At 52.2% G+C, this 26788-nt stretch overlaps 9 protein-coding genes across 11 annotated transcripts; 3 read left to right on the top strand and 6 right to left on the bottom strand.

Moving 5' to 3' along the window:
- The first annotated feature begins 832 nt into the window (after positions 1-832).
- On the top strand, positions 833-2583 carry PV05_07665 (uncharacterized protein). The gene has a single exon (XM_013460511.1). It carries the CDS (start codon positions 1250-1252, stop codon positions 2060-2062), a length of 813 nt encoding a protein of 270 aa, XP_013315965.1. The 5' UTR covers positions 833-1249; the 3' UTR covers positions 2063-2583.
- On the bottom strand, positions 2501-4425 carry PV05_07664 (uncharacterized protein). The gene is made up of 2 exons (XM_013460510.1): positions 3380-4425; positions 2501-3329 (listed from the first exon to the last, which is right to left on the bottom strand). Exons 1-2 carry the CDS (start codon positions 4394-4396, stop codon positions 2649-2651), a joined length of 1698 nt encoding a protein of 565 aa, XP_013315964.1. The 5' UTR covers positions 4397-4425; the 3' UTR covers positions 2501-2648.
- Positions 4426-4602: 177 nt separating this feature from the next.
- PV05_07663 (uncharacterized protein) lies at positions 4603-6399 on the top strand. The gene is made up of 2 exons (XM_013460509.1): positions 4603-6123; positions 6174-6399. Exons 1-2 carry the CDS (start codon positions 4618-4620, stop codon positions 6372-6374), a joined length of 1707 nt encoding a protein of 568 aa, XP_013315963.1. The 5' UTR covers positions 4603-4617; the 3' UTR covers positions 6375-6399.
- A 10-nt stretch (positions 6400-6409) lies between these two features.
- PV05_07662 (uncharacterized protein) lies at positions 6410-7614 on the bottom strand. The gene has a single exon (XM_013460508.1). It carries the CDS (start codon positions 7566-7568, stop codon positions 6477-6479), a length of 1092 nt encoding a protein of 363 aa, XP_013315962.1. The 5' UTR covers positions 7569-7614; the 3' UTR covers positions 6410-6476.
- Positions 7615-7918: 304 nt separating this feature from the next.
- Positions 7919-11381, top strand: PV05_07661 (uncharacterized protein). The gene has a single exon (XM_013460507.1). It carries the CDS (start codon positions 8080-8082, stop codon positions 11248-11250), a length of 3171 nt encoding a protein of 1056 aa, XP_013315961.1. The 5' UTR covers positions 7919-8079; the 3' UTR covers positions 11251-11381.
- Positions 11382-12213: 832 nt separating this feature from the next.
- Positions 12214-13620, bottom strand: PV05_07660 (uncharacterized protein; the record flags this gene model as incomplete). Its single annotated transcript, XM_013460506.1, has 3 exons — positions 12214-12660; positions 12714-13507; positions 13566-13620. The coding sequence occupies 3 exons, from the start codon at positions 13618-13620 to the stop codon at positions 12214-12216; spliced, it is 1296 nt and encodes a 431-aa protein (XP_013315960.1).
- An 807-nt stretch (positions 13621-14427) lies between these two features.
- Positions 14428-16790, bottom strand: PV05_07659 (uncharacterized protein; the record flags this gene model as incomplete). Its single annotated transcript, XM_013460505.1, has 2 exons — positions 14428-16206; positions 16260-16790. The coding sequence occupies 2 exons, from the start codon at positions 16788-16790 to the stop codon at positions 14428-14430; spliced, it is 2310 nt and encodes a 769-aa protein (XP_013315959.1).
- Positions 16791-17376: 586 nt separating this feature from the next.
- Positions 17377-22735, bottom strand: PV05_07658. Of its 3 annotated transcripts, XM_013460502.1 has the most exons (4): positions 21852-22735; positions 21225-21770; positions 18098-21174; positions 17377-18042 (listed from the first exon to the last, which is right to left on the bottom strand). In XM_013460502.1, the coding sequence occupies exons 1-4, from the start codon at positions 22087-22089 to the stop codon at positions 18016-18018; spliced, it is 3888 nt and encodes a 1295-aa protein (XP_013315956.1). In that variant the 5' UTR covers positions 22090-22735; the 3' UTR covers positions 17377-18015. The 3 variants fall into 3 exon arrangements, with proteins under 3 accessions (XP_013315956.1, XP_013315957.1, XP_013315958.1); XM_013460503.1 differs by having other exon boundaries at positions 21225-22735; XM_013460504.1 differs by having other exon boundaries at positions 17377-21174; positions 21225-22735.
- Positions 22736-23810: 1075 nt separating this feature from the next.
- On the bottom strand, positions 23811-26671 carry PV05_07657 (uncharacterized protein). The gene is made up of 3 exons (XM_013460501.1): positions 26522-26671; positions 26011-26458; positions 23811-25952 (listed from the first exon to the last, which is right to left on the bottom strand). The coding sequence occupies exons 1-3, from the start codon at positions 26532-26534 to the stop codon at positions 24524-24526; spliced, it is 1890 nt and encodes a 629-aa protein (XP_013315955.1). The 5' UTR covers positions 26535-26671; the 3' UTR covers positions 23811-24523.
- Positions 26672-26788: the final 117 nt, after the last annotated feature.

Below are 26788 nucleotides of genomic sequence, written 5' to 3'. Positions count from 1 at the left end.
AAGAGAGAGTGATTATTGGCGACGGGAGAAAAAGACGGCGGGACGTCAGGACTCACTGATTCACTCCTTTCGCCTATAGTTATCGAGTTCAAGCGAGTAATACCTGACTACCACCTAGCTACCACTACTACCTAGGTAGGTATCATCGCCTCTGTCATCTCCTGTCATTTCTCTCCATCAAAACCTTTCTCAAACATCTCTCCGGTTAGCCAGAACCTTGACTTGACGCAATGTCCCCTTCTTGCACCGTGTGCTGCTCTCCGGCCTCCTCTACTCCGTTATGTGCTCCGGGTGCCCCTAGCTCTGCCGTTGGCCGGTGTAACAACGACCTCTGTGTGTGTGTGCGGCACACACATCTTCGCCCGTGGGCCGTGGCCCCCAAGGTTACTCAAACTGCCTGCCTCGGGGCTGCTGACAACTGGGTGCAACGGGTCATGGGGACAATCCCCTCGCTTGCTCGCTTCTCTGACTGTGTGCTACCGAGAATTCTGGCTTCTTTCCACTTCCCGGAGAGGCCGTCGCTCCCAAGCCCCCGGTACCGTTGATACTGTAATGTGTGATGGGAACCCTGATTGGTGCACGGCGGTCCTTCCACCGGCCGTGGCGACGCATCGGCCATCGACTAAGACCCCAGCGTGACCCAGCTATCATCGGCGAGGTCCTTTCTTCAGCTCGTGGCTACAGTTAGCTACACCCCCTGAGCTCCTACCCCTGGTGAGCGATGATGGTGGATGGAATCAGTGCTCCTCCTATTGGCACAAGGGCCACATCCTCCCAGCGATTTGAATTCTATTTCCACCTCGCATCGAGAGACTGTGTCCATGCAGGCCTTGGTTGAAAGAAGCACGGATGCCACTACCACTCGATCCTGCTTTCGCCTTTCGCCCCGTCACATTATTTGGCTGTTCCTTGCTCCTCTTAAAACATGACAGCTTCCTGCAATTCGCGTACAAATGCTCCCGTCATCTGTCACTGTCTGGTGTCTCTCATTCTGTGCTCCGCTTCCCGGTCAACCTGATTGACAGCCGTTAAGGATCGTCGACACATATATTATTTGCCGGCTACAACCACTGTCACTGCGGTCGTTTAATGCGGAAGATCTTCTTCTATCAGAAAAGAGTATTGACCTGGTGATCGTTGACCGATCTTCACACCACGCAACTCACGACCATTTCTCTTGCACGGCCACATCTCGTGTGATCATTCTTCCTCCAAACAGCCAAGTGAACCTGGCAGGACCAGTCCGACCATGGAGCTCGGCGGCTCCGGTTTCAAAGCCATCAATGTTGGCTCCAATTTTGAACAATCCGAAGATGTGCATGAGTATTTTGCCCTTCAGGCTCCTCCGAATACCAACATCCAGCGAAAACCAGCAGCATCAGACGATGTCACCGCCCCGATGGTGCTGAAGCGCTTGCAGCAGTCTTTCTTACTGGCCGAAGTGACCGTCTCGGCAGAGTTTGCTATGGATCATGACCAAGCTGGACTCGTCATATTTGCCGGTTCGCTCCCAGACGAATCAATACCACGGTCACCAGCTTCTCGGAGGAGCTCTCGTTATTCGGGATTTGGCACTGAGGCGCTTGCAACGCGAAGATGGGCAAAAGCAGGTCTGGAATTTGCCAGAGGGGAACTTCATGCTGCAGCCTCGGTGGCCATCTCGACCTGCGGCGCTGATTGGTCTTCTTCAGCTCGCATGCCGTCGCCCTTCTCGAACTTCGACCCGTTTTCCTTGACATCGGTCGCCTCACAGTCGTTGCGGATCCGATTCGAACGGGTCGACCAGTCTTTATGGATATCCTACGAAATTCCAAATTACAACGAATCTGAAATGGACTATCATTTGTCATCTGGCTATGGCCCTGAACAGCCCAACCCCGAAGAGCTTGGCTCGCGATGGAAGCAAATGAGGGAGGTCACGGGCTTTTTCGCGGGCGTGGAACAGAAAGGAAATATCTGGGTTGGCTGTTATGCCAGTCGACCTACGGACTATGAACCGACTAATACTTGGGACGAGGTGGATGAATTGGTGGCTGAATTCGAGGATTTGGATATCTTATGAAGAGGTGGCAGCCGTCACCGAGCTGCTTTTCGAACTAGCCATCAATGGAGACTCCCGGGAGAATGAGAGCGGGCTCTCATGGCGACGAGGAAATACTGCACAACCGTACCGGACAGGGCCATTGATTTGGTAGGCTAAGTCGTGGCTTCGAAGGGGGGACGGGGAGTCAAATCCACCGCTCTTGCATGGCAGCCTCCGCCGGGCGAGCAGCGAACAATTCTCCTTGTTGGGAATGATTTCACCATCTGAAGCGTAGGGTCTAGATACTCTGACACACACATGGCAGACACGCGATTAAAGGGGAAGTGAAGACTTAATGAACTGGCGCGCTGGGGGTTCAGGAGCAAGGTGCTGTCTGGCGGGATCTAGGTGGGATTGGAACGGCCTTGTTGGCCGGATGGTATGGCAGGAATGAATACCAAAGGGCAACATGATTGACTCGTTCAATGCGATTAAGCGTTTCACATATCATCTAGTATAGCTTGTGCAGTTTTGTAAACAAAACATTTGAATCTTGCCAATTACTCCCCCGGTCATTGCAAAGACTCTCATTAATCATCACTCATTGTTTTCCTCCCAGTTCCATCTATTCTGCCTCGCGGACTCTCCGGCCCTTTTCCGTACGCTGCCGTACAAGTTCAACATCTACACCTCGCTTTCTCGCCCAAGGGACGATGTCGCCAGACACCTTCGGACACTGGACCAAGCTTATCTTGCGAATTTTCTGGTTCCCCTGGATGAGATCTGAGATGAGCACGCCCGTGATCATGGCTTCTTCGAGGCACAACTCCTCGAGGTTCGGTAAGCCTCGGGCGAACAAGGAGCTGAGGCTGTCGTTAATATCTCCCAGTTTCAGATGAAGCTGTCGGACACCGCTGAGCCTGCTTTGCTCCAACAGCGTCTTGAACAAGGAGAACGAGAATGTCGCAAAACGCGGTTCCACGATCCAGATCAATCTCGAAAGCTTCTCAACAGCAACTCTTCCTGAGAGAAGACATGGCATATCACCACATTCATCCATGGTCAAGCTTTCCAAAATTGGAAGATAAGTCTCGGGGAATGGTTCCTCCGGATCCACTGAGGAAGCGTAACTCTCACAGCAGGTCAGCACCTTGAGAGATGGAGGCAGACAGATCGAAGCCATGCCGGCACAGGCTATCTTCAAGGCCTCTAGCTGTTCCATAGGACGGAGATCGAAACATTCTCGCGACCTCAAGCCACCCAATGAAAGTGTCTGCAATTGCAGCAATCGAGAAAACAACTTTCCCTGTGAAGGCGTTTAGTGTTATATTCAGAGGTCCTAAAAGCTCAACTTACTGCGTTGCAGCGCAAAGGCGGAGTGCCGAGGACAAGGTGCTGCAGCTTTCCGCCTTCCAGAACAAGGTCACAATGCATCTCGCCACGTGGATTGGTCACGTTTTCGAACTGGGCTGTCTCCAGGCTAGGACAGTCTCGAAGGATGTCGCGAACGAACAAAATAGGTATCGCGGTGGAAGGACCGAATTTTATACTCGTCAGGCCATACTTGGAAAGTGGTAGCTTCCAGGGAGCGAGCACCTTGTCCTGAACTTCGAGGGCTGAGAGATTCTGAAAATTCTGCCAACATTGCATCCGATCTGCGAGTATTCTAGACGCCGATTCGTGCAGGCCTCTGACGTAGACTGCAGTAGGACATTTGAGCCGTCTGAGCGCCGCATGTAGCATTCGGGGGGTGACGTCCTTGCTGGGCTTCGGAAACGCCAGAGTGTCAATTAACGGTCGCAAGCCGCGAAGCAGCCTATTCCAAGCCTTGCAAACACGGAGCATGCGTACATGCTGTTTGTACGAGACGAATGAAAGAATGGTCCCGACAATCTCTAATGGCAGAGTTCGCATAGGATCTGTTGGCTTGGAGTTCATGGTTGCAACACGAATTTGCTCCCGCGCATTGCTCAGTGCCGTAGAGATGGTCTCGAACTGCTGGCTCGATGTCGGTACATATTTCAGGCCGTGCTTGTAGAAGCTTGCGGCAGCTGTTGCATTGCCTCTCCCAATCTCGATCTGGCCGCAGCGAATATAACCTCGACCATCGGTACGGTCGTTGCGGATCATAGCCTTGGCATCTTTCAATGCGAGATCAGGCTTGTCCATCCGCAGATAGACGGCAACACGCGTGTCGAGGATAGTGGTGCGGGATTGGGTTTCGGTACCAGTGCTGTGCAGAGCTGCCTCTATCAACTGCAAGGCGAGGTCCCATTTCTTTTCTTTGGCGGCCTTGCGGCAGTCTCCTATCAACTGAACTGTTGATATTTTGGAAGGCGCCATCCGGGTCGGCGCTTGCATCGAAAACGCCATCACGACTCAGGTGATTAGGAGAATCATTGTGGTCACGTAAAGTACTTGTAGCAAGAAGAACGCGGTGTTACTTACGTTGAAGCACGAACACGCGAGAAAGAGCTGACCAATGAGATGACATCTTGGCATGTTTACAATCTCACCTAATTGGGTAGCCACTTTGGCTGTCGATGCGCAAGACACTGAACGAGTGATGACTTTCTCCAGCGAGAGTAGCCATAATGGAGTCGCGCAGTCTGGAAAGGGCTTCGCAATACCTGAATAATCTCCTCCTTACTCGCGGGCTTCTCTCCAATGGAAAGCCGATCGACTTCGCCCATCCCGACCGCCATGGACATGGCACAGATGCGACCATGTCCAGGGTCATCAACCTCGTGCACGACCTGGTCCTACGACGAGATCAGGACGCCGAAGAACGAGAGAACATGGCTATGAATATCCGAAAAGCCCGTGCCGACGAGTCACAGCGCCTCCTCGACCTTCAACGACTGCAGGACAAAAATGCGGAGCTTGTGAGAGAGGCTGCGGCTGCGGCATCGCAAGAAAGGTTGCTCAAGAACGCTGTGCGGAAGGCGGAAGCTCAAGCAAAAGAACTGAAAGAACAAATGCTGAGGATGAAATCTACATTGGATCAAGTACGCGCCAAGTGCTTGAGCGACGTACGGAAGCGAGACGTCGAACTTGATAAATTGAAAGCCCACCTTGCTGGAATGCAACGCGGGAAGAGAGATGCCTCTGGAATGAAGATCAATGTTATAAACTTTGAACAGGAGAGAACCGGCAGAGAGATGCGCAATGGACAGGAGGTCAAAAGCTCCGCATGGGGCTTGGAGAACGAGACCAACGACTTTCTGGCGGGATTGGTCAATGAGACGAGCACAGAAAACGTGGCTCTGAGGAGTCTGATAATGGATACAATAGACGTTCTTCGAGATTTGACCGGCCTGGACGGGAGTGACGCCAATGCACAGCGGGATGAAGAGTGCGAAGATGGTATAGGAATCCCTGGCAAATATCGCAAGTCGAGACGCAAACCAGCTCCACAGCTGGACAATTTGTCTTCTTGTACGGCTCTGGCAGAGCAAATGGGCGCAATTTTGGAGCACTGCCGATCGATTCTGAAAGATCCGTCTTTTGTACCGATTGAAGAAGTCCAGATACGGGACGAAGAGATTATCAAGTTGAGGGTTGGCTGGGAGAAGATGGCAACCAGGTGGAAGGAGGCAGTCACCATGATGGACAACTGGCGCCGAAGGACGGTCGACCATGACGGGGACATGTCAAGTCCAGACCTGTCCAGCCTAGAGTTTGGCAAGAGCATGGCAATGTTCCCTGATGGTCAACCTGTGTTTGGCGTTGACGACGAACTGTCATCCATCTTGTACGACAACGGCAAGCTGGAAGAGATAGCAGAAGAGAATGCCGATGAGGCGGATTCTCATGGGCAGATGAACAACACGCCAGAGGAACCCCATTCAGAATCCGACCTTGATATACCACTCGAGCCTGCACCGAAACGACGGTCGTCTATTGCGCGGAGAGCCGGCTTGAACATTGGCAAACCCATCCGGCCATTACAGTCGATAGATCACAACTTGACTCGATCACCCATCCGCGATGCTAAGTCAAAATCCCAGGTGCGAGAAAGTAGCGACTCGGGACTCGGGAGTTCGGACCATCTGGATCATGAAAATGGAGCGAATATTGATTCAGAAATTCCACGTCAGGCAAGTGCGGGACGATTCAAAGTCAGGAGCAGGTGCTAACTCGTTACTAGATGATCCGACATGAAAGCATCGACTTAACAGTGTCCGAAAAGCTTGCGGCTGTTGAAGCAGAGGCGGCGGAGGCCCAGCGGCAAGAGTTTACTCGAACGAATAAAAGAAAACATGGAGAAGCAAAGAAGTCGAGGAAGGCCCCGAGGAGGAGAAGCACACTGAGCCCCGACGAGCTTGCCGAATTGATGGGCATTACCTAGATGTGTCCTATACAATATGAGTTCATACGACAATACCCTTCATGCTGGTCTCGAGATAGTGATCGTTCCTATAGCCTATATGGTTCTTGGGAGAATCCCCTATCATAGGTGAGATGCGTGCTGCTCATTGACAAGCACATAGCGATACCTCGCTTTGCCGGCCTCCATATCTACAATGGCTTTGTTTGCATCCTTCATGGGCACGTTGTTGTTCCAGGTCCGTACGCCTTTCTCTGCGAACAGGTCCAACATGTACCTGATCTCCTTGGGGCTCCCGATGCTGCTACCCGTGATGCTGCACCGCTTGCCCAACAGCTGAAAGCCATTGATTGGAGGCAAACTGTCCTCCGGGGCTCCGATCTGTACAAACACTCCACCAAACCGTAGGAGCTGGAGATACTGTTGCAAAGGCATATTTGGGCTGGAGACGGTGCTGACAATGATGTCAATGCTTTTTCTGTGCTTCCTGTTCCAGCCTTTGTCCTCGTCGGTGGCGATGAAGTCATCGGCGCCCATCTTCAAAGCATCGGCCTTCTTTGAGGACGTGCGAGAGATGGCAACGATCTTGTCGACGCCCAGCACCTTGGCTCCCATTATCCCGAAATGACCCAGCCCGCCAATCCCAACCACGGCTACGGTCTTGCCAGGCCCAGCCTTGTGATGGAGGAGTGGTGAGAAGGCCGTGATGCCGCCACAGAGCATAGGGGCGGCAAGATCACTTTCCAGGGCATCTGGTATCTTGAAGACGAAGTGCGAAGGACCTCGCCAGTAGTCGGCGTATCCTCCGTATGATTTACTGCCGTCCCGGTATTTGCCATTGTAAGTGCCGGTTTGGCCGTTCTGGCAGTAATTCTCACAGTCATTGGAGCACTCATCGCAGTCTGGCCGTAGACACGACATACTTTGAGCGCCGACTCCAACCCGGTCGCCGACTTTGAACCCTCCCTCGGCTTTAGAACCCACGCGAACAACGGTCCCTACAATCTCGTGGCCCACGACAACAGGGTATAGTGATGGCCCCCACCCGCTCCGTAGAGTATGGATGTCTGAGCCGCAGATACCACAGTGGGTGACCTTGATGTCGATATCTGTCTCTTTGAATGGCTTAGGGCTGAACTCTCGCCAGACCATCTTACCATTGGCAGAGTCTTTGCCGAGTCCCACCCAGCCATGAAATTTGTAGTCGGAAGGCATTGTGATGTGAGTGTCAGCAAGTAGGAAGCGAGGTCCGTGACTGATATGTAGATGTCACAAGGCAGTCGGATGTAAAAGAGGCGATTACCTTTATCTTATAGTCTACCTCGAGGCGAGATCGATGAAGAATACTTTTGGTAGAGGGAGAGGTCGATGCTTTCTGTATCCATATCTCGTAGCCTCGGCTCAGATTGTTCTGTTATGGTGGTGAATCCTCCGTAGCCGATATGGAGAGCGAGAGATGCGCTGTGGTGGGTGAATGACTAAGCATTGACTAAGCAGCGTCATTTGGGAATCTTGTGTCTGGCGGCGCGTTTTTCTTTACCATCTCTTTATGTACACAGTTACTAGTAGACGCGCGAACCACAACTTCTTGCTCCAGTTGCTCAACCATTGCGCGTTCATCCATCCATCGCAACACGGTCTCACCTCGATTCTAGACACCTGGTGCCACAAGGCACAATCCCTCCTACTACCCGACATGCTCTTATAGAGCTTGACCGTCAACAACATGAACCGCTTCACTGCGGACTATTCGTCCAGCATCAATTCTACTCCTGGCAAGGAGCCTCAACCACAACGCTCGAATGTCTTTACTTCCAACACCCCTCAACTAGCCAGTACAACCCCTATCGCACCTCCTCCCTCTCAGATCTTTGGCAGTTCGGCCTTCGGCACCGGCGTCAGCAAGCTACAATTCACCAAGCCAGCCAAATCTTCGCCTCCACTGCGATCTCCCCAGTTCAGGTCGCTGGAAGAGCCCCGCACAAAGAATGGAACACCGGCTAGAACCAAGGTCAGGCCATACCACACTTCTTTCGGGACGTCACAAGCTTCAGAGTATACGCAGCAAGATGAGGAGGAATACTCAGATCAGGACATGGAAGATGATGGCGAAGGCTACGAGGACGACACAAACCAATTTCGATTCTCCCAGGGCTTCGATATTGTCAACGAACAGTCGGCGGCTTCATTGATGAAGTTTAGTACAATGAGCGGAAGAAATAGAGACTCGAGGATGTCGGCGCCTCGGAGAAATCTGCGCAATTCAAGAATTTCCGCCTTACCGAACAAGGGCAGTGAGACTGTGGTGACCAGCTTGGCGCAAAATATGGCAACAAGAGCACAACCGTCGTCGCTCACGGAATCCGACGAGGTCATCTTGAAAACAGAGCAACTGCTACGCCAACTTGACGAGCAGACTCAGTACCTCAAAGACAGTAACCAAGTCCTTCAAGCTGTTTCCGAGCGTGTCTACGAACTCATCGCCGAGTGGCATCGCTTCATTGAGGATGATCGTCCGCCACTTGACAGCAGCGAGATAGGGCCGCAGCCATCAGCTCCAGCATTCACCAAAGCCAATTATCTTGCATCGCTACTACTTGCTCTGCGACACCTTCCACCATCTCCAGACAGCACCGTGGCTCCCATGCCTCAAATTCTCCTAGATTGGCTTGATACTTATCACGTCTCGTACGAGCCACTGTACAGTACCGTCTCATCAGCTCGGCCGAACTGCACCTCTCACGACTTGTTCTGGGATGCTGTGCAGAGTCTGGTGCTGAGGGGGAAGTTACAGATGGTTATGCAGCTCTTTGCCGATACTGATTTCAGATACGCTGCATCTGCCGCAGATGAGGGAAGAGAGGAGGTCGGATACAAGGGTGCGCAACTCCAGGCTATCCAAAGCGCCATATATCGAGCTAGAGTCCTCCTCAATTCATGTCCTGTGATTCAATCCGACGACTGGGACGTCGCAGGTCCTGATTGGGATTTGTTTCGGACGCAAGTTGAAGCAGAGCTAGACAACCTAACGGACCTGGCCTCTGCCCATGATGAACTCGACGACGATGACTCCTTCGAAGCTGAAAACTTTGGATTGCGTCGACCCGGAAAGAACCTTCTCGCCAAATTCGGCCAAAAGTCCAAATCGACTCTGCCGTGGACCATCTACCAAAATCTGAAGATCATGTACAGCATCATGCTAGGCAGCGCTGAAGAGATTGCTGCTCAATCACAAGATTGGCTTGAGGCAGCGACTTCGTTGACAATATGGTGGGATGGCACTGCCGACGCGGCAGTTGCCCAATGGAGTTTCGACGTTAGCCGAGCTAATAACGCGGCGCAAGAGCAACATAGTGTGACCGACCTCTACCTGGCCCGGTTGCGTGATTCATTTCTGAGTGTGACCGATCCTAAGGACAAGAACGCTTTCCAGATCAACGCCATGTCACCCACTGAGGTAGGCCTTGCAGCGGTCCTTCAAGGGAGCACCCAAAGTGTCCTATTGGTGCTTCGAGCTTTGTCGCAGTGCATTGCTGCATCTGTGGTTGAAATCGGTGCCAAAGCGGGTTGGCTGGACACTGATAGTCACAGTCGACCTGCTGGTCTGAACGAAGACGATCTCATGGTGCTCAGCTATGGCGCTGAAAAGCCAGGCCTGACCAAGGATGATGTCCTTCGTGGCTACGCAGACCAGTTATTTGACAAGAATTTCTTACGAATGGCTGATGGTTCCACCATAGAAGGCTGGGAAGTCGCCATCTCAGTCGTGACGAGACTCGATGACCGTGAGGCGATGAGAGCTGCTGTGGGCGGCTTTCTTGACCAGCTTCAGGTTGTCTCACAAGATCGTGCAGAAAAGCTTACCAATCTCTGCTCGGATCTCGGTCTGCAACAGGAGGCTCGCAAGGTCTCGGATCGTTTTGGAGATCATCTCGTCAACAACACTACCGAGTATGGCACAGCTCTGCTATGTTATTCGCGAAGCCATGCGTCACATAAAATCCGACAATTGGTGGACCTTCTTATCAGCTATTCTTTGGTGCAGTCCAGAGCATACCCGCCAGAAGCTGAAATGGACGATGGCCTTCAGAGTCTTGTCGGAAATCCCAAGTCTGCTCTGGCGGATATTGCGGAAGTCGACCCTGATGCTGCAGAAATATTGCAGTTCTACCTTGTTGGCTATGCCTGTCTAAGAAGATTTTACAGCCTGCGTGACGATGATGCTCTCCAGACGACATCATCCAATCTTCGTCCTCTTGCCCGTCGGAGAGCTGCCGCCAAGGCTCTTGTCGCAGCAATCAATAGCGCAGCGGACAGCATCTATGGCGGTCTCTACGACCCTGAACGACAATCGGCGATTCAGGTTGACGGACTCCTTACTCTTCTTGGTGAAGCCACGGCATTGCTCGCCAACAGTAGCCCCACAGGCAAAGCAGTGTTTACCGCCTCGCAGATCTACGGCCTTTTGGCTGCAATCGAAGACCTCTCGACTGTGTCTTCGCGGGTTTACGATGCCACGGAAGAATGTCTGCAGGCTGCACTGCGAAATTATCACGGCTCGCAACCACCAAGTCCGCATGCCATGTTGAAGAAGAGCATGTCATCTGGTACGAACTCGAATTTCAGCTTCAGTATGATGGGTTCAGAGATGTTGGCCAAGAGTGATCTCACCAGCACAGGCACAGGCACAGGCGGTAAGAGCGCCAGTGGTAGTGGAGTGTTGGTCGCTGGTCAGAATAATGATGAGCTCAGAGGATGGGATTGGAGAGCGAGGTTCAAGGACAAGGATGCGACTGGTCGTGACGTGGTCAAAGTGCTGCGGATAGGATTGGCCGAGGAGTTGAGTCTAGTCGAGCTCGAGAATGGTTCTTGGGAAGGTAGCAACAAGCGCCTGTGATAAGGCTGAGCATGATTGTAGCTGTAGGCTGCTGAGAGAGGTCACGCAAAAGGTGTACTTCATCTCGATTCTCGACCGGGTGTTTGCTCTTGGGGCTACCGATGTCGGACTATGTAAATCAAAGTTCATGACCTTGAAGAAGCAGCTCATGTGCCATGCTGAGAACTGGCGTTGTGCATTATGGTGCGGTACGTAGGGTACCAAGTTAGAACGGACAATAGAGTGTTGGATGGCTTGTTCAACTAGACACGGTAGGACAAACAAGAATACTTACTGCGTATGGTCCAACACCATTCTGGGAGAGCGTCTGTGACTAGCTACAGGGTTCGCTAGATGACATGTAGAGTAGAGTACTCAGTTAATTCGTACTTGACTGCAGGGTGGTGGAAAAGAAATAAAAACTTAAGTGATGCGGTGCGATGCTCGTGAATGCTCTAAAAATATTCCGAATATTTGAATATAATTTTCCAAGTTCGCCGCCCGCAGCTACTATGTACCTAGGTACTTAAGCAGGTAATTAAGTTAGCTTTCCACCCTCAAACGTCACATCTACATACTCTGTACAGTCTTAATCGAAAAGACGCTCCATCATATCATTCCACAGCGAGCCTCAATGATGGAGACCTTGTGAGTTAGCGTGTGTGAGTGGTGTTTGTAGGACGAATTGTATTTTTCATCCTTAGAGAGGACGAATTACATGAACAGGTTTTACCCGTCATCTGGAGCAAAGCCATTGACGCTCCCATATCATTTTGCATAAACGCGGCTTACCGCAAAAATCCCACGCGCCGCTGTTCGTGCAAATAGAATCCAGACACAGCAGCCCAACCACTAAATATCTAGACAACAACAACGTCGGCCGTCCTGGCACGGCTTTTCTACCAATATAACCCATTTGGGACCGTCATAAGGCTGCGTCTTCCGACAAAAGCCCCCCCTTATATCCATATCAAGGCCAGACTTTCACCGATAAACAGGCGGTGCATTGTAACTCTGTAGCGGTATGCCGCCCTCACCATACAATGGTGCTGCTGGCGGTCCCGCCTGGCGCGGCTCCATTTGCCCTTCACGGAAATTCATGGCGGCAGGTGTGTTCATGGGCCCCTTCCGCAGCTTCTGCCGGCGTTTGAAGAACGTGAGAGTGCCGACGAAAATCAACATCAACAATGTGGCAATACCGAAGATGATCATCCCGCGGTTATTGCCGGCAAAGTTGAAGCCCACAAAACAATTGACCAGTCCGAACAAGATGGTCGACGGCCCGAGAACGCGATGTCCCTTCATGATTTTCGCGGGTGTGCCGGTCTTCTTGTAGATGCGGTGGCCGATGAATCCAACCAACCAGGTCGTGATGGCAATAGCGGTAACAACGAAGCCAAGAATCTGATGGCCGGAGTTGAGGCTGGGTGTCTGGAGTTTGGTTAGCATATTGGAGCCATGCTCATGAAAATTCCGGCGCTTACCAGGTCCTCCCGAATGCTGACACCGATACCAGCTGCAGTACCAACGCAGACCATAAGCAGCGCAGCAGATTGGACTCCCCAATGAAGCCAGACCTTCTCGAACACTCGCAAGAACAAGTAACCGGCAGGAAAGACGACCAAGAAAGCAGCAACCATAAGGAACGCATGGAATGCAACGCCTACGCGAGGGCCACCACCGCCAAAGGGACCATCGTCGATATTGTTGTCACTGGTTGAGTTTGAGGTGTTTGGGACACCACCAGTGCCAGTTGCATCTTTGAGATTCAGACCGAAGAATTGGTAACCCTCATGCTGGCTGATCGACGCTGCTACATCATCGGATTCGAGATTGCCCGAGGGTCCCAACGCCCATATCATGTTCTGGCTGGTGCTGTCGACATTCACACTGCCGCCATCCCAGCTGCGGCAACCGGTACATTGGGCATTGACGACGAAAACCCCGTCAACTATTCCACTGCCGTTGAGCACATCGACTTTCACATCGGAGGTATGTTGTGGCATGACATGGCCTTTGCCCAGCCGTGGGCTGACAGTAACGTTGTTTCCATCTTGTGAAGCATACGTGACGAACATCAGGGCTCCCTTCATTTGACTCCCAAAGCCAAAGGCCGCCCATGTTTGAGACGAGGGCGCGGAGAAATGATAGAACAGAGTGTCGCTGCTGTCGGAAGGAACGTTGACGGAAACGGTGACATTATCTTTCGAGGCGGAGGATGTACCCATGCCGACATAGGTGGAAGCAGGGACAGCGGCCTGCGCTGCCAGAATGAATGCTGCCACCGGGCATCTTAGTAACGACCTTTAGAGCATTTTCTTCCCAAGAGGACTCACTAGCCAAAAACACCGAGACCAAAGCCCGGAGGCGGGCTTGGTATGAAGTAGACATCGTTGCAACGGTGAAATTATGAGGAGAGGCCTAACCGACAAGGAAGGACGAGAAGTGTCGAGGCAGCAGATGAAATATACACAGGAGGAAGCGAGTTACTGACGACGACAAAGAAAAAAGAAGGGCTTCAAATGAGGCGTAGGCCACGCGAGAGTTTCAATAAGAGGCAGGCCGCAACATCATTGGCGGCAACAGCGTCTGTTTTGAGGAGATTTTGTTTCAAACGTCGTTTGAGATGAGGATTCGATGGCGCGTCGATTTCCTCCTTGTTTAGCGAAAGTCCGTGCAGGCGCTGAGCCATGTTTATCCTGTGGAGCCGCTTGCCCCAGAACCAGGGGCTTGGTTGCAGTGTTTGTGGATGGCAGATGCTGATTGACAGGGACCAGATCCACGCCTAATGACCCAAAACGACGCCGGGGGAGCCTACTGAACGGCCTCCGAAAAGCCTCCAGGCCTCTTTAGTATGGTGTTGGACCCGGAAAAATCATTCCATCCAACCAATAGTAGGCCTGGGGAATGTCAACTGGCGTCGACTATGGCTGGCTATGGCTGGCTCACTAGGCTCAGCTGAATGGCGTTCCTTCCGCCGCCAGTTGGAAGCAAAACCTTGGCTTCTGGCCTCAAAAATAGATCTTTGGTGCTGCCAGTCTCGTACACTACTCTGGTGTGTGTGGTGCTCATACAGACACTGGTGCAGATGCGTGAAAGCTCATGGTCAAGGCTCCTCGAATCATTTTGAACATTCTTCAAAGCAGTGGGACTGTGCAGACCGCAGCTTGTACTTGTACGACAGCTCCGTAGCCATATTCAAAACCATTCTTCTTGCGCATTCATGAAAAATCGTCCGAATGGTTCCTGTCGTCCCGTGAAATCGCCCAACGACGGCGACCATCCAAAGTTTAAGATCTCATCGTGGGACATCGACATTTGTCCTGGAGTCCACGTTGTTTCGTTTGTTCCACCCTGGGACTGGTCTCGCCCTAGGTTCGCGTGCATCGTTTCGAGGACTCGGGTCGAGGGTGTTGTCGCTGGCTGCGACGGTACAGTTTCCGAGTATGGCTGGTCGAGTGTCATGCCGAAAGCTTCTATTGTGTTGGAAATGAAATTGTCCGGATAGTCCTGTGCAAATTTGTGCAGGCCTGTTGAGCTGTCCACATCAGTAAAAAAAGTGTCTGTTCCTGTCGTTTGCGCCGCCCGTTGCGCTTCTCGTCGTACTCGGGCCTTGGCCATCAGATGCCGCAAGGGCTTCCATAGCATTCCCTTCTGGTACTTGGAGTTCTTGATCACTCTATCGTCATAGACTGAATCAATGGCTCGCCAAGCCCGCTCGACGTCGGGTCCCGGTGGTCTGATGCAAATTTCTGACAAGGCAAAGGCGACAGACTGCCATTGCATATATGTCCGAAAGAACCAACCCCACTTGGCGGTGTTTTCATTCTTCTCCAGTAAATGTGTAAACTCAATCACTTCGACCGATGTAATGAAGACACGATCTCGCACCTCTTGCGGCAATAACGATTCTACATTCGTAGCGCCGAAAGATCGAGGATGATGAATGGACAGCCAGTTTTTGGCCAGAATGAGTCGAGCTACCGTCGCCGAGACCCAGTAGATAGGCACGTTGGCATCACAGTGCCGCAGATATTTCTCTTCCAAGTCGCGGGCACAATTGTCAATCAATTTTTCTTTTTCCTCGAGGGTCATATCTCTCATGTGCCCCGGCGTGGGACCGGGCGCAGTCCAGTTGAGCCGTCGTGAGAAGATGCTCAGCTCAAAGCGGATCAAACAAAAGGTCATCTCAGTCGCACCCTGTCTCTCCGCGGGATACTCTTTCATTCCAGGATAGATGTCCTCGTCATTATAGTTCATGGGAAGTTTCGTGTCGTAGAATTGTTCGGTAAATGTGGGATCCGTGCCATGGTCTTCGGCGGCTCGATTGTCCAGAAGCGACAGATGCCACCACAGACGTCGTCTCATCTCCGTGTCGAACGGGCTCAGGCCAAAATTAGTGCCGTCACGGTGAATGCCCAGGGATTGCGCGAGGTGTAGGGCAAGCCCTCCCAGGGCCCACACTAGTCGTGAATCGTCAACGTGCCGGACAAAGACAAGGAAAAACGAAAAGGCCTGCAGACACATCAGACTGGAGCTGTTCAGAAAATCCGCTCGAGCCAAAGCCTGCTCGGTCGCAAAGCGATATCTCTTCAGGAGGAAGTCCTTGTCTTCATCCAGCAACTGCCGGCATTGCTCGTGCGTCATGCTCACCACAGCTCCATAGTAGATGGAAAAAAGCAAAGCCTCTGCTGGCCTGGACACTCGATCCAAGCTGCTTGCGGCATTCATGAGAATGGTTCTGGCGGTGGGCCGATGTAGCATCCGCACCACGGGATCAACATTTTCTTTGAAGACCTCCCATAAGATAAAGATCTGACTGGGGCTGGGATGCAACTCCCTCAAGTCCAGCATCATGGAGGAATATCCGAACAGAAAACCTTGATGGTTTCCAGCCTGACGATCCTGTATAGGCGAGTTGCTTTCGTCGTCGTCATCGGTCGTCGAAGCGTCAAGCAGATCTTGCATCTCGGCGATCTAGAAACTTCGTTAGCATAAAGACCCATGCGTTTCAGACAGGCCTTATGAACCTCATCACTCATGCTAGTCCAGAAGGTGTTGCTGACATATCGGCTGCGGTCGTCGCTGATGACCAGCCGACCCAGGGTTCTGTCAATCGACTGCCTTTTCGAGTCCGAGCGATCTGATGTGGGCGAGTCTCCTGAATGTGTCTCACCGAATGTGCGGGCACGGATGTCTGCTGATCCTGTGATGCTGGGCGATACAAGCCCGTTGTCATCCACCTGCGCTCCTAGGCTGTGGACGACGCCCTCCAGTCTTCTCAATCGTGCCAGGAGCTCCGCGTCTGGGGCTTTTTTGGACTTGCGTGGAGCTCTTCCCGGAGCAGGGAAGACGCATTCAATTCCAGCTCTTACGCAATTAGCACATGGATTTTCTTTGTTACATCGGACCTTGCGTCGTCGACATGTGACACAACTTCGCGGATTCAAGCGCGGCGCGGATGCGTTGTGGGTAGGAAGGGCAGTCGCGCTCTCTTCGACTTTCGAGGGATCTGGCGTTGAGCCTGCGACATAATCCCCAGGCAGCGAGGAAGTCTCCATGTTTGCGCTCCGGGCGGTCAATGGTACATCATGCTAGGAGAGAATCGATGCGCAGCCGCGTGGGACATGCCGATCGACTTGCAGACTGAACATCAGAAGCAGCCGCGAGACGATGGTCGGTTTCATGAGATCAGTTTTTCGTGCAAAGGAAATCTGTGGTGGGGACAATACTGAATATCAGGTACTTGTGGGAAAGAAGGCAAGATGGATGGCCGATGTTGCATGCGCCTGGAGAGAGCCCACAAGTTTAGCGAAGAGCCAAGCTAAAGGCGCCCAGAGGCGGGCCACTACATAGGCCTAGGCAGCCCGGAAATCGGTTGCGACAGCGGTGGTACGGATTCGTCAGGACTCAGGATCAATTCGCTCGAAGATGGCATCGGACAATCCGTGGATGATGGTGGCATTGGTGGCATTGGTGGCATCACGAGGGTTGTTGCGGTATAGACGATTCCCGCCGTCATCCGCCCTTTTGATATCCCCGATGCGTGCGGACCAAAGTGCTGCGTACAAAAAATCTTAAGGCCTCCCACAATCTGTCGTACGGTACAAGATGCCTCCATGATGCCTTGCTCGCTTGGTACACTGTGGCACTCGTAGTTTGGAAGGTGATGCTTTCAAATGTAGATTACATAAGTGATATCTGGGGCAATTCCGTCCTAGCTGCTCGCCCACAATGTCCCAAAACGGCCGCGAGCTGCTCGATCATCATCAATCATGTGGACAGCGACGAGCCAGACGTGGGCTCTTCAATTCTCGTCGCCGTCGTAGGGCTCGTTCGCAAGCTCCGGGCAGATCTTTCGAAAGTACTGTGCGTGCTCTTGTACTCGTCCCAGTCATGTGCCACTTTGTGAGCAAACTTCACCCAGCGGAGACGTACAGTATGAGCGATTTATCGACTCTAGCCATAGAACCCTAGTCCTTCACTCGCACCCGTTCCTGTCCCTCGGGCCGCGGTTCGCCTATCCTCAATGGCTATCCCCAAGCCAAGAGAGGCAATGCTGCCGTTTGAAAACGTCGTTAACCAGGCACCAGAATCTTATGGCATCTCCCTAGTACGACGCCGTGTCATAAGCATCAACCCACGAAAGACGTATGCCAATTATCCTTCCATACAGCTCCTGCCCTGAGTGCCTTGCAAAATGAAACCCCAAAAACAAACGCTGCACACTTGCGCTGATGCGTAGCTGAAAAGGAGCCAAAAGGTTTCCTTCGTCCAATGAAATGCTCAAGAACTATGAGATCTCAACAGCATCTGGACATCCAATTAGTTTCGTCTTCAATCAACCGGACCAAGACATCGCACGTACACTGTTAGCAACCGCAATCGGATCCGGATCGCCATCTTTGGCAGTCGATGGACTCTCGGCGCTGCCGTGGTTCACGGGCCCTGATGTGGTGATCGACCTCTCTGAAAATGGCGGTCTGAGGCCGCTGGGATCCTTCTCTATCTTCGTCGGTGCGGCATTCAGCTGCGGTCTCTCAGGCGCAGCCTCCGATGTCACGGTTGATTGCTTCCGAGCATGCTTGCTGAACATGTCTGTAACGTGATCCGATGCCACCCGCAGAATGGTCTGCATGAGCAGATTCTGTTTGAGTGGCTTCGAAAGGTACTCGTCCATTTGAGCCTGAATGCACTTTTCCCTGTCTCCCAACATTGCGTGCGCTGTCAAAGCCACGATAGGTGTCCGGGGGAGGCCTAGCTCTTTCTCAAATTGTCGGATCTCGCGCGTTGCCTCAAATCCACCCATCACCGGCATCTGTACGTCCATGAGGACTACATCAAATCGCGTTTCCTTGATAGCGTTGACTGCCTCCAGCCCATTGCTTACCACCGTTACTACATGGTTGTACTTCTCCAGAATCTTGATAGCCACCTTCTGGTTGACTTCATTGTCTTCTGCCAACAGGACATTGAAGGATTTCTTGTAGTCCTTGATGATGGGCGTTGACCGGCCTTCCAGAGCAGGGATCATGCAATTGCCCAGGTCGATCAATTGACAGGGGGTGGTCATGTATGAAGCAATGCCAAGGTCCAGCACGGTCTTCAGGTTGATGGACACCCTGGGGTTTAGAAGCACCATGGGGATGTACTTGAACTTGTCTGACTCTCGGAGTTTGCGAGCGGTCGCGACCTGATCAATCACAATCACATCGTAGCCGCCATCGGATCTGCCCTTCTTCTCAAGCACTGGCTCGGGTATGGTGAACTCATCTCTTACCACAACAACGTCTAGACCGAGCTCTTCAATCATGTTCGGAACCAGCTCGAAGAAAGGAGAAACTCCCTTGTCCACAACAAGCACTTTGTGCTTTCGGAAAGGATACAGCTGCGAACTGATGACGCTGATATCCTCCGTCGCGAATTTCACAATGCAGGAGAAATGAAACTCGCTTCCATGCCCAAAGTCGGAGGTCACCCAGACTTGACCGCCCATGAGATTCACCAGACGCTTGGAGATGGACAGTCCGAGCCCAGTGCCTCCGAACTTTCTTGTCGTCGAGCCGTCTGCTTGCTGGAAGGTATCGAAGATGAGGTCGAGCTTGTCGGACTGAATTCCGATGCCAGTGTCAGACACCACAAACTCGAACGGAAATTCGTCCGATGCGCAGTTAGATATGAGATCTTTGGATTTCTTGATGGTCACCTTGACTTCGCCCTGATCGGTGAACTTGATGGCATTACCCACCAGGTTGAGGATGATCTGTCGTAATCGAAATGGATCTCCAACCACGTAGTCGGGAACCGAACCGTCAACGTCGCAGGCCAGGCACAATGACTTCTCATGTGCTTTCACCGCGAGCGATTTCAGTGCGTTGAACACGGTGCCACGGATCGTGTAGGGTATAGCCTCGATCGCCATCCGGTTCGCCTCAATCTTGGAAATGTCAAGAATGTCGTCGATGATGGTCAGCAGGCTGTTAGCCAGGTTATGTACCGTGTTCAGCATCTCTCGCGAGTGGGGCTTCAGGTCGTCAGTATCGAGGGTGAGCTGAGTCATGCCGATAATGCCGTTCATAGGAGTCCTGATTTCGTGAGACATGTTTGCCAGGAACTCGGATTTCGTCCTGTTGGCCAATTCGGCAGCTTCTCGAGCGGCTGTATTCCTTTGAATGCTGTCTCTGAGATTCGAGATCATCTGGTTGATCTTGCGCTTCAACTCATCCATTTCGCCAGACGCTTCGACACTGATCAGCTTGGAGAAGTCGCCCACTGTTGCAGCATCTGTAATCTCTCCAAACGCACGAACCTGGGCAGTCAAGTTCTCGGCCATGGTATTGACGTCCTCGGTAATTTCCTTCCATCGACCGCTGACGTCGTGAACATTGGCTTGGCCACCCATCTTACCATTGACACCCACGTCTCGAGCCACTCTTCTCAGCTCCTGCGCGAAAGTGGCCAAGCGATCGACCATGTTGTTGATCGTAACCTTCAGTGTCAAGATCTCTCCTTGCGCCTCAACTTCGATTTTCTTGTCCAGATTGCCGGCGGCAATGGCCTGCGTCACTTCTGAAATACTTCGGACCTGGCCCGTGAGGTTGGAAGCCATGGTGTTGACGTTGTCAGTGAGATCTCGCCATTTTCCCTGTACATTGTCGACCTTTGCCTGTCCACCAAGAGTGCCGTCGGTCCCTACTTCTCTTGCGACTTTGCTGACTTCAAAGGCGAAAGTATTCAACCTGTCCACCATGGAATTGATTGTCACCTTGAGATCGAGGATTTCGCCTTGGACATCCGCGGCCACCTTCTTTGACAGATCTCCATTGGCAACAGCGGTGGTGACTGTTGCTATCTCCCTCACCTGTGTGGTCAAATTCATGGCCATGCCATTCACGTTTTCCGTGAGGTCTTTCCAAGTACCTTCGACATCATGAACTGTAGCTTGACCCCCAAGGACACCGTTCGTCCCGACCTCCTTCGCCAGATAGGTGACTTCTTGAGCAAACTGCTGGAGCTGATCCACCATGTTATTGATTGTGATCTTCAAGCGAAGAATTTCGCCCTTGCAACTGGCCGTCACCTTTCTAGTCAGATCACCCTTGGCAACTGCAGTGGTGACCATAGCGATATCCCGTACTTGGGTGGTCAAGTTATCTGCCATGGCATTGACACTTTTCGTTAATTCGTTCCAGGTACCCTGAACACCTTCGATCTGAGCTTGACCGCCCAAAACACCTTCTGTTCCGACATCTCTGGCTACCCTCGTCACCTCAGTTGCAAAGGTCCGTAGCTGGTCCACCATGGTATTGATAGTATGTTGAAGCTCAAAGATCTCCCCTTTGGCGCGACTCTGCACTTTCTGACTCAAATCACCACGAGCGACAGCTTTGGTGACCGTCGCGATTTCTCTGACCTGATCTGTCAGGTTGGCCGCCATTATGTTTACTAGAGCACGGTCAGCACCAGTTTAAAGAGGAAGGGGAGCCATGGAATACCATTATCAGTCAGCTCTTTCCAGATACCGTGCACTCCACTGATCTGAGCTTGACCTCCCAATATGCCTTCAGTACCGACTTCTCGAGCGACTCTCGTCACTTCACTTCCAAAGATCTCCAACTGGTCCATCATTGTATTAATGGTAACCTTGAAAGCAGCAATTTCATCATCCATTTCAGTCGCTTGAATTTGTACACGTTTGGACAGGTCACCGTTAGCCACCTGGGTGATGATACCACCGATCTCGCGTAGTGCTTTTTGGAACGCTTCGTTCGCTTGTTGATGTTTTCGAAGCTCTCTTTCGAGCATCGAGACGTCCTCGTTCTCCACTCGCATAAATGCCTGCTTTGCCTGCTCTTCAGAATTTCGCAGGCCGCGGCTAATCTCTGCAATTGTCTCGCGTTGGGTTCTAATCTGTTCGGCCTGCTTCTCCACATGTTCCTTGAGTACGCTGATATCATCTTCACTAACAGCGCTGGTCGGAGTAATGTGGCTGTTGGATCGGTTTGGCTGGATTGGGATGAAGGATGCTCGGTCGGAGGTTGCTATGGTGGGATCAGTATATGACTCTCCCAGTGGGTTTCGAGGCTCAGATGGCCCAGGTGAAGCGGGATTCTGAAATTCACCTGGTGTGTCTGGAAGCGACCGACCGACGACGTCGGCTCTGGATTCGAGGTAGTGTATTCTTCTCGCAAGGGCTGCTATTTCCGCCTCGAATTCATCCTTTGAAGGCGTGTCTTCTCCAGGAAGACTGTAAGGAGGGAGTTTTAAGCCATTAGTTTGGGGAGACTGCGTGCTTGAGCCCTTGGCCAATCCACGCAGAATCGCCGTAGCAGCGACCAATGTCTCGTCCTGGCGAGACATGGACGGGATAGACGTCTCTATTGATTTTTCGTCCTCATGAGGCGTGGAAGGCGTGGGTTCGTGACAGTCGCGATCGGTGTGCCACAGGGCTCGGATCCTCGGCTGTCTCCAGCAGCGCAGGCAAAATGGGCGTAGAGCCACCTTGCTCAGTCGTCTGGTTTCGCGCAGGTAGTTATCGGCAATAGGGTTTTCAGACAATGGCAGATATAGTCATAGGCTACGATTCGGACTGTGATGCGGACGACAATGTTGGCAGGAGAAGGTGTAGGAAGAGTATGCGATGGATCAATTTCCGACAGTTGATTCGACACTGGACAACTGGCGGGCTTGGACAGGTGGTGGGATGGATGAGCATGCAAAACTGCGCTAAGCGAGCCGAGTGACAGCAAGGGTGGGTGGGAAAGAGTCGCCGCGCTCGAGAAGATATGAGGTGAGAGCGGTTCCAGGTCGATAGTGGCCGATAGATGGTGTTCTTTTGTTTCTTAGGAGAGAAATACAGGATAAGGATAACTAATAATCGCAGGAGGCTTCCTCTTCGGTGGAAATGAGTGTCAAGGATAGCAAAAAGCGGCCGTGATCAGTGAGGAAATCTCCTGAAAGATCACCACAAGAGCGATCAATTCAATTGCACGAAGGAGGATTGAAGCACGGCCATGCCGCATGTCTAGAGGAGACGAGAGCCCACGGCAAAGCCCAAATTTTGACCATCCCAGGGGCGTGATTTAGGTCGACCCTCCACAGTTTTCACAGTAGTTCGGGTCTTGGAGCCTAGGTGCAGCCTATCGAACAAGGACTGGCGGGGCTTTTCTTGACCGCATCCCGATTAAGGCGCTGTTGGGCTCAAGTCTTAGACCCATGGGACCGTTCGCTCGTTAAAATGGACCGCGATGGACCCGACGTGTTATTCAAACGTTTCGATCAGTGGCAAATACCAGCGTCCCTGAGGATTTCTCGACTGTCACCAAGGACGTCCACGCACGTCTTGCTGTCCGAGCAGCCGGAGTATCAACTACGGTACGAGTACAGTATATATGTTTTGCCACAATGGAAGTTTTTCTCTGGCCAAAGAACCAACGCGCAACCGCACACAGACCAGATATTGTCTGACAACAGGGACTCTTGTCCCATTCTGCAGTTGACTTGAGATTCGAGGCGACATCTTCTTGGAATACAACGGTCAGTCTTACGACAATATAGACGCGTCGACCTTGGCGTTAAGTGACAAAGTATTGCTCGTATATATACGGAGACATCTTATACCTCACGCCTCTGTAGTCCGCCTCGACCACCCACTACTGCGTTGGAAGAGGTGTCCACTCGATTGGACCAAAGATGACTGTGAGTACTAACTGTGCCACTTTTTGTCCAGAATCATGCCCTGCAGCCACTCTACTACGTAGCTGAATTCGCTTAATTGTCCCGCTTGCAACGCCAGTCAAGATGAGTGGCATGCTGGGAAGTCCCTACCCATGCTCCGGGAGCTGTGCACTCGGGTATGACCTAGTAGCCTCACGCTCCGTGCTGCAGTATCTGGTGTTCCTCAGACTGCCTCAGCCAGATTGGGCGCGATGCAGAAGGTGACGTTTCTGTCACACCTTGGCCGATAAACAAACGAGCGGTCTGAACACACGTTCAACCCTGTGAACCATAGAACGTCGCAAACCTAGTGCCTCGAAGTTGCATAAAACTTTGGAACCCGGCTGGATGGAGGTCAAGCTTTTCGCAGAATCACAGTACATACGTAGGACGACAGCGCCACATGTTGCCCGAGTTTGTGGCCCGTGGGGTCTCAACTTCTAGCTGATTTCCCAGAGCTTGTCACCTAAGGTGCCTGTCGAGTTGTCTCGCGACGTTTCCATGATGGAATACGAACTTCTGGCTCATCGTCACAAGTTGCGACCTTGAATATTTACCGGCCCTTGAACTGAAGCCTTCCGTCGACAATGTATCGGTGGAACGAGATGTGCTCCTGATCGAAGACTTCTCGTGTCACATTCCCTGTCGAGTTTGGAACTCAGATCTTCACCCCGGTTCGTTCTTTGATGCCGGATATGTTTCACATCCAGCCTTAACAGTCCAAGATCGTCTCCCAATCGAGAAAGCTTGTGCTGTCCTCACTCTCGATTTGCTGGGATCTTCCGCATCAAATAAAGGTGCGCATCCATCAGCGACATGGGAATTGCTGACGAACTCCCTTGTCCGCAAGACGAGACCACGGCTTAATCGAAGACGCATTTTAATGAGCACATGTCGAAGAAGGAGGACCAGGATATGCGGAAGAAACGCAACTTGCTGAGCGGTGAATGCGTGACCAGCACAGACATCGATTACTATCGTAATCCAATAATTGTTATACATCGTGAAATTCGTTTCCATCGTGACTGGCATCACTGATTAACAAGTCAATATGCAGAAGACAAGATCCAAGAGGACTTTAAAGGCTCAGGCCTTCTAACGCGTCCAGGAAGCCCGCGATTGCCCCGGCCCCAAGTAGTCCCTTAGTGGCACCCTCTTTGAGATTTTGCCTAGTTGACTTCTCCCTTGGGTGTCGCTTCTCGCCATCGCCTTTGGTGTGTGTGCGCGACGCTGTGCTGTACTGCGTGGTGCTATGCTGCGACAAGCGAGAAGGTGAACGAGGCTGTTTTCCGTCCTGAGAGCCCGGCCTCGCCGACAAAGCCACACGACTCGTCGGCTGTTGCAGATATCTCGACTGTGGACTCGATGGTGGAAGATAAGCTGAGGGTTGCAGCTGGGATTGGCCTACGAAGTGAGGATAGCCAGTATTTTGTTGCGGCGCGTACGGGTTATTTGGAGCATTGGTCGTGTAAATAGGTGGGGACGAGAGGCTGTGATGTCCCATGTTTTGATCTGGCGTTGCCCAAGGACGATGCCCGGGAGGATTATAAGCCGGTGAAGATAGCCTGGATGCCGTCGATTGAGCTGACGTTACCGAGGGCGGACGAGTGGTGCCATTCGCGGCATTGGGAGCGACCCATGTTGGAGGTTGGACAGCTGTGTGGCCGTGTGTACTGGGCTGGCCTTCAGGAAATGATGTCTTGCGCTCTACTGTTGGCCCACCGCTGCTCCGGCGTGCTGGTTTAGGTTGAGCAATATCTGCTTCCGATGCCGAAGACTCGGAACTGGAGTCGATGACATGATGCCGAGCACTTCGCTTTTTGGACGTGTTGCTTCCAGGAGAGTCTTCAACATCACTACTAGCAGCACTCACGCTAGGCTGGTAGTTTTCGTATTGTTTTCTCTTTTGGCGCGCCTCACGTCGGGCAGCAGCTGAATTGGGCTTTCTCCAATCCGTGGTGGTGCCTTCCAGGTAGTAGCCTCGAGGGCTGTCTTCCCGCTCTCGATAGCGTTCATAATATGGCCTGTCTTCATCTTCCTCGTTGAGATTTTGCACCGAGGGAACGAAGCGGACGCCTGAATCGCGATGGTGTCTTCGTTCCCGAATCTCCCGCCAGTTTGTCCACCTCTCGAGTAGGGGATCGATGGCTTGATCCGATACCTGGATCATGTCTTTTGGTGAACCTTTAATCCTGTGAAGGGTCTGGTCCAATTCGCCCAGAGAAAACACTGGAAGCTTGATCAACGCCTTCGTGGGTGCATATTCTGGAGGAGCAGGCTCGCGTGTTGTTTGAGACTCGTCCGTCTCGACCAAGGACGAATCGACATCCTGTGCTGCCTCACTGTCAATGCTTGCTCGCCGATCCTCCTCCTCTTCTTTTCGAGACGCTTCGAACAGTCGATCCATCTTGCTCATTTGCCAATAGCGGACAATGACAGCATTTTGTGCTGCAGCACGTTCTTCTTTTATGGCTTCGGTTTTGATGGCGACTTCTTCGGGAGGATCACTACAGCACGCTTCATTAGCAAGGAGACTCATGTTTAAGGCGTCCAGCACAGCCGTACCTTCGAGAAGTAGAGGCCATCAATTGTCCCAGTTGGATGATCTGCAGCATGACGGACAGACTCAATTTCAAGCTCTCAAGTTGCGCCAGTACGTATGTCACACGATGCTTCTTGAAACACCACCTGAACCTTTGCTGAACAGAGGGAGCGGCACCTCCGTCGGTGGATTTTGTTCGCAGACGATCCAACATGTCATTTATTTCATCCAAGACCCGGGTACTCTCTTCCGCTATCGACTTTGCAGTTTCGACGGCTTCGCGCGAATGGACGGAATCCACAGTCTGAAGGACGCCGCCGGTTTGTTTAAGCATCATCGAGAAGAGAGTCACGCTCTTGGAGATGTTGTGGATTTCGGGACCGGTATTAGCGACTTCGCAGCTGACAGCATTCAGGATAAGCGAGAGCCTGAAGCCAGCACCTGCGATGCCCATAATGGACGCGATGGCGCCTACGGTAGAAAAATCAGTCGTCGGTTCCAGGCTCGCAGCATGCGCCAGCGCGAATGACTTACCTGTGTCGGCCATCTCGACGAGACCAGAATGCTGACCACAGAAATCAGAGCAAGCGCAGGGAAGACCAGTAAGAGACACGTGAATCAACGAGGGAACACATCAGCAACCGCACAACATAGACACGACTCGATGATATAGTGTACGGCGACACACCATAAGGCTGGGTCAGAATGCAGCGGGGAAGGGCTGGTGGCGGCGCAGCGGCAGCTGTTGGGGAAGTTCTCCTTCAGGGATAGTTCACGCACAAAAATCCCCAGCGACACACC

The sequence above is a fragment of the Exophiala xenobiotica genome (genome assembly GCF_000835505.1).
Source record: "Exophiala xenobiotica strain CBS 118157 unplaced genomic scaffold supercont1.4, whole genome shotgun sequence".
In the NCBI taxonomy this organism is placed as follows: domain Eukaryota; kingdom Fungi; phylum Ascomycota; class Eurotiomycetes; order Chaetothyriales; family Herpotrichiellaceae; genus Exophiala; species Exophiala xenobiotica.
The sequence above is the reverse complement of the archived record's forward strand: the minus strand, read 5'-3'. Positions and strand labels throughout refer to the sequence as shown.

Bases quoted from the DNA above. Each gene is read 5' to 3' on its own strand.
- PV05_07665 (XM_013460511.1), top strand. From the start codon at position 1,250: ATGGAGCTCGGCGGCTCCGGTTTCAAAGCCATCAATGTTGGCTCCAAT.
- PV05_07664 (XM_013460510.1), bottom strand. From the start codon at position 4,396: ATGGCGTTTTCGATGCAAGCGCCGACCCGGATGGCGCCTTCCAAAATA. The intron at 3,330-3,379 runs GTAAGTTGAGCT...ACGCCTTCACAG, and splicing joins CGCCTTTGCGCTGCAACGCA to GGAAAGTTGTTTTCTCGATT.
- PV05_07663 (XM_013460509.1), top strand. From the start codon at position 4,618: ATGGAGTCGCGCAGTCTGGAAAGGGCTTCGCAATACCTGAATAATCTC. The intron at 6,124-6,173 runs GCAAGTGCGGGA...ACTCGTTACTAG, and splicing joins ATTCAGAAATTCCACGTCAG to ATGATCCGACATGAAAGCAT.
- PV05_07662 (XM_013460508.1), bottom strand. From the start codon at position 7,568: ATGCCTTCCGACTACAAATTTCATGGCTGGGTGGGACTCGGCAAAGAC.
- PV05_07661 (XM_013460507.1), top strand. From the start codon at position 8,080: ATGAACCGCTTCACTGCGGACTATTCGTCCAGCATCAATTCTACTCCT.
- PV05_07658 (XM_013460504.1), bottom strand. From the start codon at position 22,089: ATGTCTCGCCAGGACGAGACATTGGTCGCTGCTACGGCGATTCTGCGT. The intron at 21,175-21,224 runs GTATTCCATGGC...ACCGTGCTCTAG, and splicing joins GAAAGAGCTGACTGATAATG to TAAACATAATGGCGGCCAAC.
- PV05_07657 (XM_013460501.1), bottom strand. The intron at 25,953-26,010 runs GTACGGCTGTGC...AGCGTGCTGTAG, and splicing joins ATGGCCTCTACTTCTCGAAG to TGATCCTCCCGAAGAAGTCG.